Source organism: Microtus ochrogaster, chromosome 7, assembly GCF_000317375.1.
Source record: "Microtus ochrogaster isolate Prairie Vole_2 chromosome 7, MicOch1.0, whole genome shotgun sequence".
NCBI classification, from domain to species: Eukaryota; Metazoa; Chordata; class Mammalia; order Rodentia; family Cricetidae; genus Microtus; species Microtus ochrogaster.
In genome coordinates this window covers 19,499,913-19,518,509 of record NC_022014.1, presented here as the reverse complement: position 1 = coordinate 19,518,509, position 18,597 = coordinate 19,499,913, and the positions used below count along the sequence as shown (strand labels likewise).

Genomic DNA, 18,597 nt, shown 5'->3' with positions numbered 1-18,597 from the left:
TAAATAAATGTAATTAAAATTTTTAAGTCAGATGTATAGCATATACTTTTCACACTTGCATGCAGGAAGCACACACAGATACATCTCTACTAGTCTACATAGCAAACTCTGGTTCAGCCAGGACTACATTGTGAGACCCTGTCTTGGGGTAGGGGGGAGATCTCAAGATCAATAATCAACAGAATTTCTTTACTTATATAGGCTTCATGGAATCCCAAAAAAAGGCTCACTAAATTTTATGTGTGCTTGACTTCCCTTTTCCTGGAAGGCTCTCTGACACATAGTCCAAGTTACAGGAGCCCAGGTGTTTTTTTTTTTAATGATTTATTTTATTTTTATGTGCATTGATGTTTTGCCTGCATGTGTGTCTGTATGAGGGTGTCGGATCCCCCGGAACTGGAGTTACAGACAGTTGTGAGCTGCCGTGTAGGTGCTGGGACTTGATCCCAGGTCCTCTGGAAGAACAGCTGACCCATATCTCCAGCCCCAGGAGCCATTTTTTTATAGTTCTTAAATAATGTAAAATAGCATTAACATAGTATGACTTTAAGTTTCTACTAGTTAGTGGAAGATAAATTCACGAGTATTGACATTAGTGTTCTCATTTTAGGAAAATTGAGCTATGAAACTGTCTTTGTTCTCAATTCCATGGAGTTTTTTTTTATTATTATTATTTATAGATCAGGTTTTCTGGTTTTAGGGACAGGGTCTTTCTAGCCTGGAATTTACAATCCTCCCACCTTGAACTGCTAAATTCTAGGATTACAGACCTGTGCCGTATGCCTTGCCCTATGACATCTTTGTTAAATAATGCTAATGGCTATCTCGCTATTATTAGTTTGAGTGAAATTGTACCATTTTCTAGTGACAAAGCAAGCAGATAGCTTTCAGTTGTTGGTAAAGCATATCATACCAGAAGAAAAAAACACTTAGACAAACAAATTTCCATGACTTTTTCCTCTGTTTCAACATGGCAAAAATTCAGAGGTAATGAAAACCTGAAATTTACTGAATAACCCAACAGGTTTTTGTTTTGTTTTGGTGCGTGTGTGTGTTTTAAACTTGAGCTTATTATTTGGTATGGGATAAGGTGGTGTGGGATGAAGTGGAATGGGATGGAATTGGAAGTGGGGGCATTATTTTGGGATGTTAGATATCAAACTGGGGCCTCCCACATGTAAGGAAAGCACTGTACCACTGAAGTTATTTAAACTTCTGATTTGCTTAAATATGTTTGTATATATTTGTAACTTATTTTTTTGTTCTAATAGACCATAGGTAACGTATGATTGTTTTCAATGGTTTTATATAATAGAATGAAGTCACAGAGCAGAAGGTGTAGCTACATTTTTTTAACTTTGATTTTAACCACTAGTTTGCAGTGAAAATTGTAGGACACCCAGACATTTTGGGGATATCCTTACTTGAACACTCCTAACATTATAATCTGATTAAATGCCTCCTCTTAAAAAATGAAGGGATCTCATTATGTAGCCCTGACTGGCCTGGAACTCCCTCTGTAGATCAGGCTGGCCTCAAACTGGTAAGAGATCTACCTCCTTTGCCTTCTGAATGCCAGGATGAAAGGCATGTGCCACCAGGCCTCTTTCTCTTTTAGTCTCTATTTCACTGGGTCTACCAGAGAGTAACCACCCACAGAGTTTTGACCTCACTGAAAACACCGCATGCCTTTATTTTGTCATTTGTTCCTGTTGATTCACCTCGTCCCTAAATCTTTGCTGGTTTATGCTCCTGTGAAATTTTCTAGAAAGGCCTACTACACCTGCCTGTCTTAGGAGCCTTGTGGGCTCTTGTGGTATCAATTTCATGAATCTCTTGTTTGGGGCTTACTCTATATTCTGTCTCTAGTCAATCGTAACACTGAAAAAGAATTAACTGTGCTTTGTAATACAATCTTGAGTTGTATGTTGTGGGAAAAATAAAATTATAAAAGAAATTTAAAACAATCTCCTTTGCATTTTCTCTTAGGTCTGCTGCCTATAATCTTCTGTGTGCCTTAACTTGTACCTTTAATTTAAAAATTGAGGGCCAGTTACTAGAGACATCAGGGTTATGCATCCCTGCCAACAACACCCTCTTTATTGTCTCAATCAGTAAGACGCTTGCAGCCAATGAGCCACACCTCACCTTAGAGTTTTTGGAAGAGTGTATTTCTGGATTTAGCAAATCTAGTAAGTAATGATTTTCTTTAATGCTCAAAATGATTCTAAGAAATTCAAAGAACTTTTTTTGTTTGCAAATTTACCAGTGGTCTTTCACTTACTTTATTTGTGCTTTTTAAAAACTTTCCTCCTCCCTCCCTTTGGTGTGGGTACCCTGTAACTAAAGGAATTCTGAAAGAAAATCTTAGTGTGATATACAGAGAAGCCTGTCAGAACTCTGTCAGGAAGTTCAGGAAGCAGGGGAGTCCTCTTCCCTGCGCTTCAAGGATTTCCTTCTTTATTTCCACTACATACATAAACTTTAGTGTTTCTTCTCATAGACAGAAATTGAACACATCTCCTTGATTATTAAGGAAATACTTTTCTTTTCTATAGCTGACTTTGAACTGTGGTTTTTATTGGACATTTGTGTTTCATAAAGAATGTCACGGTAGATGATGCTAGATCCGACAGCAGTCCCAAGTTTGTTTTAATAAGTCCCATTCATTTACTACCTATTCTTTTTATCTGTCCACCTCCACACCCTGTAGTAGCATAGATCAGGTTCTTCTCCTGGCTCCATTCCCAACATTTCCTTCTCTGTTCCGCCCTATAACACAAAAAGCTTTTTTCCCTGCATTCTCCATTCAAACACATTTCTTAATATTTTAGTATTAGGTTTTTAAATACTTTTCACAAATCATTAAGATTATGCCAGATATGTTTTGTTCTGTTTTTTTGTTTTGGGGTTTTTTTTAATCAAGCAAAAGATGTAGGAGTGTAACTCTGATAAGAACTTGTATACGTTTGGCAAAAGAAGAAAAGTGCAAAGCTTTATTAATAACTAAATGTCTGAAGATACTTGAGTGTGTGAGCAGGCATGCTGTGTTCCTGTATAAACAGCTCTTGTGAAATCATTTCAGATTTAATCTAACCCCATCAAAGTAGCTATGGAATTTCAAATTTTCAAATGATTTTAAATTCTTGTGAAAATGAATAGCTGAGAAAATATTGAAAAGAAAGGAAGTACAAATATTACAGATGTCTTTACATCTGTACACATTATAATGACACTGTATCAAAACATGGATGTTCACAAATCAGCAGACAGATTGATCCACTTAAGAGAAACAGACAGCTGAAACTTCACAAACTGCTTGGGAAGATGAAACCATCTAAATGAGTTTAGGAAATGAGCTAAGTTAGGCTATTTACACAACAGATACCAGAGTAAGTTCTGGTTATATTTAAGAATTGAATATAAATCTAGAAGCGTTAATAAAAGAAGTGGGCACTTAGTTGCTTTTATGAAAGTGGAATAGGTAAAACAAACAAACATGAGATAGAAGCAGAGTAAATAATGAACAAATGTGCTTCATGAGACTTTGGAATACACAAAGAGTACAAATACAAAAAAAAGAAAACAAATAATGAATGCCCAAACTAGAGCTGGAGATGACTTTGGAGAGACTGTGGAAAGCTGAGTGTCCTTAGTTGAGAAGAGCTCTGTCGGTTTGTGAGTCACAGAACCATGTCCATCATACTAAGAAAAGAATTTTTAAGTTTGTTACTTAAAAAATACATATTAAAAGTATTGTGAAATGACTGATTAGGTATCAGATTGAAAAATACTTTTAAAGATTAAATCCTGATGGTCAATAGCATTGAAACAAGGGTGATTTTTCTGGAAAGACTTTTAAGTAGATTAGACCCTTAAGAATATTCACATCTTCAGGAGCCAGCAAGGTAACTCAGTGGGTAAAGGTACTTGCCACAAAGCCTGGCAATCTGAGTTCAATCCCCAGAGCCCATGTAAAGGTGAAAAGGGGAAGCCAACCCCACAAAGTTATCCTCTGACCTCCCCAGGGCTCTGCCCCCCCCCCACTTTTAAAAAGAGTTAATGGTGAGATGTGTGTGGCATACTGTTTTTATGTTGATGTTTTAAAACTAAGGTCTATCTTGTTATAGTAAAGTGTGCGGGTATTAAGTGAGTAGGTGTTAATTGGTGAGCTTTGACAGTGTCTTCTAAATCACAGCCCACAATATTTCTAGTGTCCAGAAGCCTCTCTCAATACTACCCCTCACCAAAGTGACCTTTTTTTTGACCTCCATTGTCACGTATTCATTTTGCCTACTTTCCAATTTATTAAAGCCACTTAATAGAAAAAAAGAGTTGGAAAATCAAACGAGCAAACAAATTAAGATGCTGGTTCTCTTTAATATAGAAAATATGATGCCATTAAAAGTGATTGGATCCAAAGTTTCATTTTGAAAAGTGAAGGTGGTAGCACACACCTTTAATCCCAGCACTCAGGAGGCAGAGGCAGGTGGATCTCTGTGGGTTTGAGGCCAGCCTGGTCTACAGAACAAGTTCCAGAAATGGCTCCATAGCTACTGAGAAACCTCTTAAATAAATAAATAAATAAATAAATAAATAAATAAATAAATAAATAAATAAGAAGTTTAAAGAATGGGTGGTAGTGGTAGTCACGTAACAATTTGAATGTACTTTATGCCACCAAACTATATACTTAAAAATGTTAGATGGAATGGCCATGCATGGCAGTGTATACTTTTAATTCCAGCACTAAGGAAGCAAAGGCATGTGGAACTCTATGAGTTTGAGGACAGCCAGGGCTATGTAGAGAGAGACCCTATCTAAAACAAAACAACAACAACAACAACAACAAAATTTAAAGCTTAGAATATGTTTCAGTACAGTTTTTTGTTTGTTTGTTTGTTTGTTTGTTTTGAGACAAGTTTCTCTGTTGCCTTGGCTATCATGGAACTCACTCTGTAAATCAGGCTTAGTGTGGACCACTACTTCTGGTTTGGTTTACTGACTTTTAAAATTATTTCTTCAGCTGGACGGTGTTGACACACACCCTTAATCCCAGCACTCCAAAAGCAGAGGCAAGCAGAGCTTTTGAGTTCAAGGCCATCCTGGTCTACAGAGTGAGTTTCAGGACAGCCAAGGCTATACAGGCCTTGTCTCGAAAAAAACCAAACAAGGAAAAAAAGTATTTTTTCAAAGCTTAGTATCTTTACCTCCTATCTAAATGTTTGTCCAGGCCTAATTCAAGTTAACATTCTTTGCTTTCAGCCTCCCCTCCATTTCTTTATGGTAAAATCATTGCTGCGACTGGAGAGGTGGGGTAGCAGTTATAAATACTAGCTGCTCTTCCAGAGGTCCTGGGTCTGTATAAATAAATACAAATAAAGCTTGCCTGAAGAGCAGAGTGCAGAGCTAAGCCACTAGAGGCCAGGGAGTGGTGGCACACATTTTTAATCCCGGGACTTGGAAGACAGAGGCAGCTAGATCTCTGTTAGTTCAAGGCCACCCTGAGCTACACAAAATTGATCCAGTCTAAAAGAAATTGTTGGAGGAAGGGCCACTTTTTGGTCCCTGGCCACTTAGCCCCGAAATAATTGAACAGAAACTATTCATTAAATCACTGCTTGGAGCCGGGCGGTGGTGGCGCACGCCTTTAATCCCAGCACTTGGGAGGCAGAAGCAGGCGGATCTCTGTGAGTTCGAGACCAGCCTGGTCTACAGAGCTAGTTCCAGGACAGGCTCCAAAGCCACAGAGAAACCCTGTCTCGAAAAACCAAAAAAAATAAATAAATAAATATATAAAATAAATCACTGCTTGGCCCATTATTTCTAGCTTTTTTTTTTTTTTGGCTAACTCTTTCATATTAATTTAACCCATTTCTATTAATCTGTGCATCACCACAAGGTTGTGGTCTACCAGCAAAGTTTCAGCACGTCTGTCCCTGGCAGTGGATCATGGCCTCTCCCTGACTCTGCCTTCCTTTACCTTGCTATAAGCCAAGCCAGTTTCTTTATTTATTAACCAATAAAAGCAACACATAGACAGAAGGACCTCCACCATTTCCCCTTTTCTGTTTAAACAAAAAGGAAGGCTTTAACTTTAACATAGTAAAATTACATATAACAGAACAGGTATTAAGCAAAAATTATAGTTATAATATTTATATCTACTTTTATATATAAGGAAAACTATAGTTATTACTATCAATTCTTTAACTTTATCAAAGACTCCAGAAGGATATAATATTACCTAAGTAAACAGGAAGAGCGTTTTAAGCAACTTCCAAAACTCTAGAATAGACAGAGATATCTTACTATCTGGACAGTCACCCAAAGTTCTTTTGTATACTGTTGGGGCATCCATCTTTAGCCTACAGGCCCATAGTATCCAGCAGACTTTTCTATGAAGCAGGAAATTTTAAAGACAGTTCCACCTATATTGGCAGTTTGTCACTTTCTTCTGTGTCCTGCAGAATGTTTATTGAGTCTTTCATGAAGCAGGAACCCTGAAGGATCGTCTCACCTTTAGGCAAGTTTAGCAGTCATCTCTCTGTGGTTCCTGTATGTTCAGGTTATCAAGCAGTCCAGGCAAGAGCAGTTTCTTGCCCAAATGGCTAGCAAACTCCATAAGGAGCCTCTTCGATGCCCATTTTCCTCTTGAAGTAATTGGTGTTACCAGGAGCAGATGTGTCTCATTGTCTATAAAAAGTCCTAAGTTATTAAAACATTTAAATGTCATATTTTGAAGGTCTCTGAAAGATTTGAAGAATACCTATATAACTGAAATATATTTTTATATATCTAGAAAACCTAACATAAGTACAAGCTTGACTATTACAGATAAAAAGTACCTCATTTGACTGGGTTTTGTTAGTCAAATTGTTTGTATTCTTTTTCAGAGTTTTGAATTTTTCTTTTAATTGATCAGTGTCAGTCTGTAAAGGCTGTATTATTTCTAAAAGTGCCTCATTTTGGGCCCTATTATCAAACCATGTTTTTAAGGAGAAAATATGGAGGACAAAACTAATCCCCAGAATCAAATATGATAGGAGGGAAATCATATAAACCTTGCATGACATTGTACATAGTATAAGTAAAAAAGCTAGTGAATTTTTGGAATCTTAGATTGTCATTTTTACTTTTAGATTATAAATTTATAATTTATATTTTTTATTTTAAATCTTACCTGTGGTTGTTAGCTGGAGTAGGTGCAACAACCGTTACATGCCAGTAGGTGTCGCTGTGCACTTGTAGTCATGTGGCTGATTTGAATCTGATTTGGATGTCAAATACTGAAAGATGTTTAAATTAAAACAATCGTTTAGTGTAAATCACAGATTCTGTGCTTCTCAGGGGAGCTGTTTGGCAGTCACATGAGACAGTCGGTGGAGGGAGGTGAGCACCTCCTGTTTGAGACAGAGGGTATGTTGCCTGTGGTGGCAGTGGCAGCACTGGGCACGAATTCCTCGGCCTTTTTCTGCCTTGACCTCCTGCATCTCTCCACCCACCTCAGACCCCAAAGTCAGCCAGTAGAGATTACTCAGGGCCAGGAATTTTATACCCAAAATGAACAGCATGGAGCCTGACCACAGCTTGCCCCACATTGGGTGCCAATTGTAGAAATTAGCTTGATTCAGGAAATAACCAGGCTAGTTAAAGGATAAAACAATTATATTTTTATTTATTATAAGGGAAAACTCATAAAACAGAAACAAGAAGTCCAAGCTCAGCTGTGCCCCAGCGAGAATCACACAGACAGCAAGCACCTGGTTCATGCCCCAGTTTTCTCTCAGGCTCCAGAAAGACGCACCTTAACTGGGATCCACCTCTTAAAGATAATTGGCTAACAAGGTTTCTCCATCAAGAAATAGCTCACACAAAGGTGGTCCCAGCACTTGGGATCATAGGCCTTTAATCCCAGCACTAGGGTGGTGGAGACAGGAGTGACATGGCTGAGGGGAGAGAGGAATATAAGGCTCAGTGCAGTCTTAGGTTTGGTGGGTACAGATGCAGTCCGAAGATATAGTCTGAGGTGCAGTCTTAGGATAGGATTGCCCCTTTGGTCTGAAAATTCGGTAGAGGTAAAAGGTCTTTCCTAGTGACTTGCTACACTGCTTCTTTGATCTCTCAGCTTTCACCTCCTAATATCTGACTCTGGGTTTTTATTATTAAGAACAATGAGAATTCGTGCTACATGGATCTGATTCCCAGCACCCATGTAATTGGGTACCAGTCAAGCATGTGGTGCACAGATATACATGTACACAAAATACTCAAACACATAAAAAATAAAATTTTATAATTTTCATTGACTATCTGTATTAATTCAGTATTTTCTCCACAGGTATTGAATTGAAGCACCTTTGTTTGGAATATATGACTCCATGGCTGTCAAATCTAGTTCGTTTTTGTAAACATAATGATGATGCTAAACGTCAAAGGGTTACTGCCATCCTTGATAAGCTAATAACAATGACTATAAATGAGAAGCAGATGTACCCTTCTATTCAAGCGAAAATATGGGGAAGCCTTGGGCAGGTACTGAATTTGCATTGATACTCACCTAGTACCTCCTTGTGCTACTAACTCTTAGTGCCCACATTATACAGAGCATAACATTCTCTCCTTCAGAAGCATGCAGATACATTCCCAACCCTGCAAATAGTTAATGTATTTCAGAGCTCTCCTTGTTGTATAATTGTATATAGAGTTTAACTGTAGAAACCTATTGTCATTTGTCATAAATAGTGTTTAAATATGTACCCCATTCCCTATACACCACAGATCTCAGTAAATGATTATTAATGCTGTTGTTCAGAACATTTGGTTTCATTTACAAACCAAAGCTATGATACAACTTTCCTTAATCCGACAAAGGAAGTGCATATTATTCCTTAGAATAATCACTTAAGGAAGCAGTCCTTACTAGACAATGCTGTGAATGTCTAAGCAATTTTACATGACTATGGAGCCAATTTCCTGGTTGTGTGATGTGGTTAAAGTCATTAGATTGCTCGTGTATTACTATCTTAGATGAGCAGAGAGGCACTTTCTGAGTGACTGAAGATAGGCATGCACAGATATTTAAACTCTAAATACTGGTCTTAGTCTAAAGGAATCAGGGAGCAGCCTCCTACTGTCCTGGATAGTTTACAGGTCTCTAAGATTAGAACTTTGAAAATCTGGAGGAAAACAGGGTGTCTCTACTTCTTGGACTCCTTTGAGTGTTTCTTCATTGAAAATTAAGCCATCAGTATGCTTGAAAACAGCAAGACTTTCCCTTGTTTCGCCAGATCACAGATCTGCTGGATGTTGTGCTTGACAGTTTCATCAAAACCAGTGCTACAGGAGGGTTAGGGTCTATCAAGGCTGAGGTGATGGCAGATACAGCTGTGGCTTTGGCTTCTGGAAATGTGAAATTGGTGTCAAGCAAGGTAACCACTTTTTCTGTACCTCTTGGACTATGCCATAGTACTTCTGTTTATCATCCTGAGAGGTTTTGTCTTGTAACTAGCTAAGGTTAAACTTACTTATTTAAGAGAAAGTGGGGGTATGGGTGTGTGTTCTATGGCTTATTATATGTAGAAGTCAAAAGATAACTTGTAGGAGTTAGTTCTCTCTCCTTGCACCTGATGGGTCCCAAGGATCAAACCCAAGGTTTGGCTTTTTTTTTTATAACAAATATCACTTAATGACATGATGAACATTAACTATTTCTAGAAAATTTATGTACATATGTTGTGCATGTAAACATACAGAGTATCCTGTTTTTCAGGCGTGTATGAGAGATATTCCAACATGCAACTTAGCCTGCTGAGCCATCTTATCAACCCTGAATTTATTTTTTTAAGATTTATTTTTCTTTTATGTGTGTGTGAGTGGACATGTGTGTCCCATGTATGCTCATTTTCTGCAGAGGCCAGAAGAGGGTGTTAGATCCCCTGCAACTGAAAATGCAGATGGTTGTTAGTTGCTATTTGGGTACTGGAGACCAAAGACCTCAGCAAGATCAGCCAGTGCTTTTAACCTTCAAGCTCTCTCCAACCCCCTGAACTTTTTTTATGAAGAAACTTTTAGTCTCGTGTTTTTAAAACATGTTCTTCTTTACAGGTTATTGGACGTATGTGTAAAATAATAGACAAGACTTGCTTGTCTCCAACTCCAACTTTAGAACAACATCTGATGTGGGATGATATTGCTATTTTAGCCCGCTACATGCTGATGCTGTCCTTCAACAACTCCCTCGATGTGGCAGCTCATCTGCCCTATCTCTTCCATGTTGTTACGTTCTTAGTAGCCACGGGTCCGTTGTCCCTTCGAGCGTCCACACATGGGTTGGTCATTAATATCATTCACTCTCTGTGTACTTGTTCACAGCTTCATTTTAGTGGTAAGTTTCTAGAAGGGAATCTGATCTTGTTGTTTTCCTTTTTAACTAGTTCTTTTCTCAGTTTACCTTACCTGACTGTTGTAGGGTTATTATTGTGATTGTATCATCTCACCAGGCATAGAAGCAGTAATTTGAAATTCTATCAAAGAAGAAAAGAATAAAAATTATTTCCATGCCATGGCAAGCTATAATAAAAGTTTTCTATGTCTCATGCAGATAGTCATAATTATCATCTAGTCTAAAAGCTTGTTGTAATTGATAGTGCTGCATTACTGGTGCCAGGATGTTATTTAACTGCTAATATAATACATCTAGAGATTTGACTCAGGCAGCATGGCTGTGTCTACATGATATTTATATTTTCTTGAATTCAAGATGAAACATAACACTTTGGAATTAAAATTTTGATTATTTTCTGTTTCTTTTACAGAAGAGACCAAGCAAGTTTTAAGGCTCAGTCTAACAGAATTCTCATTACCCAAATTTTACTTACTGTTTGGCATTAGCAAAGTTAAGTCAGCTGCTGTCATCGCCTTCCGTTCCAGTTACCGGGACCGATCTTTCTCCCCAGGCTCCTATGAGAGGGAGACTTTTGCTTTGACATCCCTGGAAACAGTCACAGAGGCTTTATTGGAGATCATGGAGGTACAGAAGGGAAAATGACAAGAAACTAAACTAAAATCATATTTAAAATATGTAATATGTAGGGTGTAGTGGCATAAACCTTTAATCTTAGCATTCAGGAGACAGAGGCAAGTGGATTTCTGTGAGTTTTAAGCCAAGTGAGTGTATTAGGGAATTCTGGGCCAGCCAGAGCTACATAGTAATACTTTGTCTGAAAAATAATTTCCTGATATACAGAGGAAATGCTGGTTGGTTCTGCTATATTAAACATAGAACTTAAGGTATTTCTTTAAAATATGGGGGTTTTTTTGTGTTTTTTTTTTTTGTTTTGTTTTTGTTTTTGTTTTTCAAGACAGGGTTTCTCTGTGGCTTTGGAGCCTGTCCTGTAACTAGGTCTTGTAAATCAGGCTGGTCTCAAACTCACAGAGATCCGCCTGCCTCTGCCTCCCGAGTGCTGGGATTAAAGGCGTGCGCCACCACCGCCCAGCTAATGTGTTCATTTTTTAAATTAGATTTATTTTACTTTATGTGTATAAATGTTTTGCCTACATGTATGTTTGTGCACCACGTGTGGTGCCCAAGGGTCAGAAGAGGAGTTCACAAGAGGAGGACATCCGATTCCCTAGACCTGGAATTATGAATGGTATGAACCACTTTGTGGATTCTGGGAACAGAACCTATATTCTCTTCAAGAACATCAAGTGCTCTTAGCTGCTGAGCCATCTCTTCAGTCCCTGGAATGTGTTTTTTATAATAAATATCACTTAATGACATGATGAACATAAATATTTCTAGAAACATTCGTGTACATATATATATGTGTGTGTGTGTGTGTGTGTATATATATATATATATATATATACATACATACATACATACATACATACATACATACAGAGTATCCTGTTTTTCAGGCATGTATGAGAGATATTCCAACATGCAAGTGGCTGGATCAGTGGACAGAACTAGCACAAAGGTGTGTCCTAAGTTAAACAAACTGTAAAAGTATGTGTATTGTTGAAAATAGCTCTTGCAGCATAATTTAATTAGTCTTGTATTTATTGTGTACATAAACAAAGATTTTTATAAGTTCCTTGACTTTTTAATTTCAGATTTGCATTTCAGTACAACCCATCCCTGCAGCCAAGAGCTCTTGTGGTGTTTGGCTGTATTAGCAAACGTGTGTCTCACGGGCAGATAAAGCAGATTATCCGAATTCTTAGCAAGGTACTTACTCTATTTTACATAAAGATTTGTCCCAAAATATAAACTATAACTTCCAGTTTTTAAAAACAATTAAAATTTAAATAATATATTTTGAAACAATGTTTTCCTTATTGTAATTCTTTGAAGTGATGAAATCTTATCAGGAGAAAATACCTTTAAGTTCAATGTGGTGACGAAGGCCTTTAACCCCAGCACTCTGGATACAGAGGCAAATGGATCTCTGTGAGTTTGAGGCCAACTTGGTCTATACAGTGAGTTCCAGGGTAGCCAGCACTACATAATAGAGAGAACTTGTCTCAAAAATAACAAAAAAAGAGAAATACCTTTTAAAAAGAATGTTTGGCTTTTTTTCTAATCAAGTATACTTAATAGTCTATCAGTTCTGAAAGCCAGATAGCCTTATATAAAGCTACATAGCTCATAATTAATATAATAATGCACTTCTTACTAGAATGTAATATAGAAATATTTTTAAAATAAGAAACCAATTATACAGTGTTAACCATTTTTAGAAATAGTTTGTCAAATAAACTACTTGTCAAATACCTAAATCTGAGAGTCATTGTAGGAGCTGATGTTTTATTTCCATGAAAAGTCAAATAAAGATTTCTGTCTTCCTGAAAGGCGCTTGAAAGCTGCTTAAAAGGTCCTGACACGTACAACAGTCAAGTTCTGATAGAAGCCACAGTGATAGCCCTGACCAAATTACAGCCGCTTCTCAATAAGGTGATGATCGTATTGAGCATGAGTTTATTCATTTTGGGCATTGTTACCATGTGTCTTTTCTTGTACAGAGTTTAGAAAATATGATGAGTTTGAAAGAGTTTATAAAGAAGAAATTATAGTCAAAGTGGAGTGATGTTGCTGGGACCTAACATCTTTCTTGTTGGAGGGGAAGTTGTGGTGAGAAGGGGTAGTGTCAGCGTCTCAGACACTGACAGTCAGAAGGCAGACAGCTGACTTGTTTATTTAACAACGAGGGTAAGCTCATACACCCTCCCAGCACCCAAGCGTTCCCAGCAGTTGACATCGACTATGCAGGAACAGAACCTCTGACAGTACCAGGTAGACTCTAGGTTGGCTCCTCTCAGTCTAGTAGACCTTAACTTCCTACAGTTTCTTGTCATAAGAGTTAGAAAACAGGATGGATTAGCATAGCATGGTGGCCACACCTTTAGTCCCAGCATTCATGAAGTAGAGGCAGGTCAGTCTCCATGTGTGTGAGGCCAGCCTGGTCTACATAGCAAATTGCAGGACAGCCAGGACTATATAGAGAATACCTGTCTCAAAGAGAAAGGAAGAGGGCTGGAAGAAGAGTGAGGGAGAGGAAAGGAAAAATAAAAAGGAGGGTAGATTGAAAAGAGGTTGTGAAGAAGAAACTGTCACAAGAGTTAGGTGTTTGTGGTAGAGGAAGTATAGCACATCTTTTCTCCTAGGCTTATGTGTTTGTAGTATTTTTTTTCTCTTTGCTACTAAAAAAGATAAGTATAAATTCTTAATTCTTTCATCTAATAATTTGTTGAACATCTTCTGTGTATCTGGTAGAGAGATATATTAGACATAGTTAATAAAGTGTCCTGTATCTTAGATGGTTGTGGATATTGAGAAGTAAACAAATAAAGTCAGTAGACCACTACTTAATGTGTTAGTGATCCCTAATTACTATAGAGAAATGTGAAGCCAGAAGTATGCCTATGCCTGGTCATCAAAAGAGTTTGTATGCTGGACTAGTGTGTAGTGCGAAGAGATAGCACTTGCTTAGCATGTACGAGACCCTGGGTTCATGTCTACCGAGAGAGGGGGAAGGGGAGTGAGGGAGAGGAGTTAAGAGTTTATACTAGTAAGAATGAGAACTTGAAAGGGTAGAATCTAACTAGATTTAGAAATAAGCAGGACAGTGGAGTGGTGGATAGACCATTCTAGTAGAGAGGTGATAGAGAAAATTGTAAAGGTTGAATAGAATTAATCTAATCTTCAGAAAGGAGTTTGGAAATGATCATTTCCTAGTAGCCAGTATGGTAACAACAGGACACAGTTAGCCTAGAGTGCACAGTGGATCAGAGAAGGGAGAAACTGCACACTGAAGGAAAGTTAGCTTGGGTCTGCAGTGGTGACAGAAATGGCAGGTGTCAGCGACTACTGTAAAAGAGTCAGCAAACTCTGGAGACTAGATTTGGCATCCAGAATTGGGAGAAATCCCAGAGGAAGCTCAGGCTCTTAGCCTAGCTGATGATATTTTTAATTAGACACATGGATGGGTCCAAGTGCTTATCTTGTCTACTCATGTTTCCCAAAGGAGTAAAAACACAGAAATTTGGTGAGGTATCCTGCTTTGTTTTATGCTGTGAAATGCATGGTTTGCCACCCTAACCTGGAGTGTATCTCCTTTACCAGGACTCCCCACTGCACAAAGCCCTCTTTTGGGTTGCCGTGGCTGTGCTGCAGTTAGATGAAGTCAACTTGTATTCAGCAGGTACTGCACTTCTGGAACAGAACCTGCACACCTTAGATAGTCTTCGGATATTTAATGACAAGGTGAGTTGACTTTCCTATGATCTCCGTATTGCTCATGGTGAGTCTTTTTTTCCTGCTTGTCCATAATCTAAGTAGGAGTTTAATGCATTTTATTGTAAGTATAGTTTCTTAGTAGATCAGTAAAAGCTATTTAATCCTTAGTTCCTATATAGAAATAGCCAAGAACAATATGTCCTGCTCTTAGTGATTGAAATAGTAATAAGTAGGGCTGGAAAGATGACTCAGCAGTTGGGAACACTGATTGCTCTTCCCAGCACCCATATGGCAACATATCACAATCATCTCTTAACTCCAGTCCCAGGAATCCAGTGCCCTCTGTGACTTCCTTGGACACTGCACACACGTGATACACAAACATACATGGACGCAAAACACCCATGAACATGAAATAAATAAATATATTTTTTCTTAATTTTAAAGTAGTATTGAGGAGTAATAATAGCTACCACACCAAGCTCTGTGCATTCCTTATTGCTGATTTTCATTCTCTATCCCTATTTATTTTTATTTGTAATATATGTTAGACTTTTTATTTATTCAATAATAAAACTTATTTTTATTGAAAAATTATCCTTAGTGAAAAATCTGTATAATTAGTAACAGATAATGGAAGTTGGAGAACCTAAAGAAGTTTTGTATACTTAATTTTATTAGTTTGTCCCCCCTCCCCTCCTGTTTTCTCTAATCTCACTTTAAAGAATACCATTAGCAGCCATCTTCACATTTATTGACCTAGATAGGGGCTGGATTTTGGCTCAGAGTGTAGAGGATAAAATTAAACAGTACAAAATTGGGCTAGTGGTGTGGCTTACGACCGAGTCTGAAAACCTGAATTCAAGTCCCAAGACTTACATAATGACATAGTAGAAGCATATGTGCACTTAATAACTGAAAAATATTGTTTCAAAACCAATACAAAATTACATTCCTTTTGTTTTGGAGAAAAATAGAAACAGCCTAAGAGAAAAGAGAAGATTCTTTTGAAAAGAGGATGTGTGTGTACATGTGCTTACATTATATTTGAAATTTCCTTGAAATGAACTGAACTGAACTATGGGGAAACAGAGCGTGACCTAAGTATGAAGGTACCTGGTCTACAGCACTTGTTCAGTGTATATAATGTGGTGCAGACACAAAACAACTGGAGGTCTAGGAAGTGTGGAAACAGTGATAGGTAGAAGACACCTTGAAGTTTATCAGTCAGACCTGTTCATAGAAAGAGAAAGGAGTAAAATGCTAGCATCTGGAATATGTCTGGTTCTGAGCCAGCCCCATGTTCTCCAGCTTCATTGTTCTGCTCTGGAGTTGTCTTGAGACAGTGATGCTTCCAGTAGAGACTAACTGTTGGCTATTTGTATTTTAAGAATATTTACAAATAAAATAGATGTCTTTAAAGCAACTGCCTTGCTATTTTCTTTCTTTCACATGTATTTTTGTGTTTGTTGGGGTGAGTCACATCACAGTATGTATGGGGGTAAGAGGACAATTTGCGGGAGTCATCTCTCTTACCATGTGGATTCCAAGACTAGTATTCAGGTGATCCGACTTGACCGCAAGCACCCTTCACCACTGAGCCCTCTCATCAGCCCCTGCCTTGCCATTTTTACTTTTGGAACATCATAAAAGGAGAGGCTAATCTTGACACCAAGGCCCCAAAGTACTAGGAATCAGAGTTAATAAAGATTTATTGAGATCACTAGGATATTCTCCGGGATGGTAGAGTCAGGGTAATAGTGCACACCTCTGGGTCCTGCTACTTGAGAGGCTAAAACAGACATTTTAAACCTACATGGGCAACATAGTAAGTCTCTGTGTGAGTTTGGTAGCAATTAGCTGGGCATTGTGGCTGGTGACTATAATGTTAGCACTTGAAAGGTTATAGACAGAAGGTGTTGGCTTTTATGTAACCTTTCCTATGCAGCAGGTTCAAGGTCAGCCTGGGATAGATGGGATTTCATTTACCAAAAACAAACAATAGAACAATAGCTCAAAACTGTGTATCATGGGACTGCAGATGCAGCTCAGTGGTAGAGTATTTGCCTAGCATGCATGCATGAGGCCCTGGGTTCAGTTCCTAGCACACACAACACACACACAAATTGTGTTGTAAATCAAAACAATGTGAGTTTTCCACTATCTTATTACTTATCTTTTTGACTATCTTACATTTATAGTACCCTAAATGTTCTTATGGGATTTTCTGTTAACTAAAAATTTCTCTGAAAAAGTAAGTTTTTAAATAAAGTGTCTGAGCCAGAAGTATATATAGCTTAGTTGATTTGGGGTTCCAGTACTGGGAAATGAAAAAGGAAACTTTTGTGTAAAGTCCATCAACTACCTATCTCCTAATTGTTTTTAATAGAGTCCAGAAGAAGTATTTATGGCAATCCGGAATCCTCTGGAATGGCACTGCAAGCAAATGGATCACTTTGTTGGACTTAATTTCAACTCTAACTTTAATTTTGCACTAGTTGGACACCTCTTAAAAGGTAAAGAAAGACTCCTTTTGTCGGGACATTTCATGAAATAGTATCGAAAAGCCAGAAATTACTAAAAGGAATTGATTACTTGAGATAAATTAACATAATCTAACCCATATGTTTTACCTTAATCGGAAGCCATATCTACATGAGTTGTTTCAATTAGTATTTAACTAGAACCTAATTTCCATAACAGATTTTAAAAGAGCAAAATAAGTGATAGTAAAATTCATAAGTACTGAGCACTTAATTGCTGTTACTGGTTAGTAATACACTGCTTATTCATGTTATTTCATATATGTATGTTACAGAATGTTGTACAGATTTAATCACAAAAGGCTGAGGGATTAGCTCAATTGTAGAACCTTGTTTAAGGTCTTGGGTTCAGTCTCCAGCATTGCCAAGGAGTAAAAGGGATTTCTAGTTAGTGTGCATTAATGTTCAGATATGATCCTAGTTACTCTTCAACTTGTTTCTAGCACGTTCTCTATCAGCACTCTTGTACTATGTACAAATGCTCCCGCTGCTGTGCACTGTGTACCTTAGAGCATCACCATTCTGGTACTGCTCTTCCGAATTTCATTGTTTTTATAGTCAACCATCTCCACTAGACTAGAGCTAACTCACTGTCTTACCTAGCTTTAGCTTCTCATTACTGACTTCAGAGCTTCATAACCATATTCTGTTAAGGTGGGCAGGTTTTCTTGTTTTGTTTTTAATTCATTCATTTTTTACATACCAATCCCAGTTCCTCCTCCGTCCGCGCTTTCCACTCCCTCCCCATTTCCTCCTACCCCACCTCTGATCCATTCCTTCGAGAAGTTAAGGCCTCCCCTGGGAAGTCAACTAGGACTGTCCTGTCCCCTTGTTGAGACAGGACCAAGGCCCCCACCCACACACTCCCAGTCCGACCCATGCCTAGACTGAGCAAGGTATCTCTACATAGAGAATGGGCTCTACAAAGTCAGTTCATGCCTTAGAGTTAGATTCTAGTCCCACTGCCCAAGCCACACCATTGTCAAGGTGGGCGGTTTTTATAAAATAAATAAATATATGTATATTAAGCTCAGTGTGGGGGTACACACATTTAATCCTAGCACTTGGGAATCAGAAGCAGGTAGATCTCTGTGAGTTCAAGGCCATCCTAGTCCAGAGCTACAAAGTGAGACTTTGTTTCAAAAATCAAAGAACAGGGGCGGTGGTGGCCCATGCCTTTAATCCCAGCACTTGGGAGGCAGAGGCAGGCGGATCTCTGTGAATTCGAGACCAGCCTGGTCTACAAGAGCTAGTTCCAGGACAGGCTCCAAAATCACAGAGAAACCCTGTCTCGAAAAACCAAAAAAA

The 18,597-nt window shown here is 38.2% G+C and overlaps 1 protein-coding gene across 4 annotated transcripts in view; it reads left to right on the top strand.

The window, feature by feature from the left end:
* The window catches only part of Nf1 (neurofibromin 1), a 259,312-nt gene that overhangs the window by 209,294 nt on the left and 31,421 nt on the right, over positions 1–18,597 (top strand). For all 4 annotated transcript variants that reach the window (XM_026780143.1, XM_026780142.1, XM_005349426.2 and 1 more), the window contains 10 exons: positions 1,990–2,192; positions 8,342–8,535; positions 9,291–9,431; positions 10,108–10,387; positions 10,818–11,032; positions 11,926–11,987; positions 12,124–12,238; positions 12,863–12,964; positions 14,633–14,773; positions 17,136–17,262. In XM_026780143.1, coding sequence (XP_026635944.1) covers positions 1,990–2,192; positions 8,342–8,535; positions 9,291–9,431; positions 10,108–10,387; positions 10,818–11,032; positions 11,926–11,987; positions 12,124–12,238; positions 12,863–12,964; positions 14,633–14,773; positions 17,136–17,262 — 1,580 coding nt within the window. The remainder of the gene's footprint in view (positions 1–1,989; positions 2,193–8,341; positions 8,536–9,290; positions 9,432–10,107; positions 10,388–10,817; positions 11,033–11,925; positions 11,988–12,123; positions 12,239–12,862; positions 12,965–14,632; positions 14,774–17,135; positions 17,263–18,597) is intronic.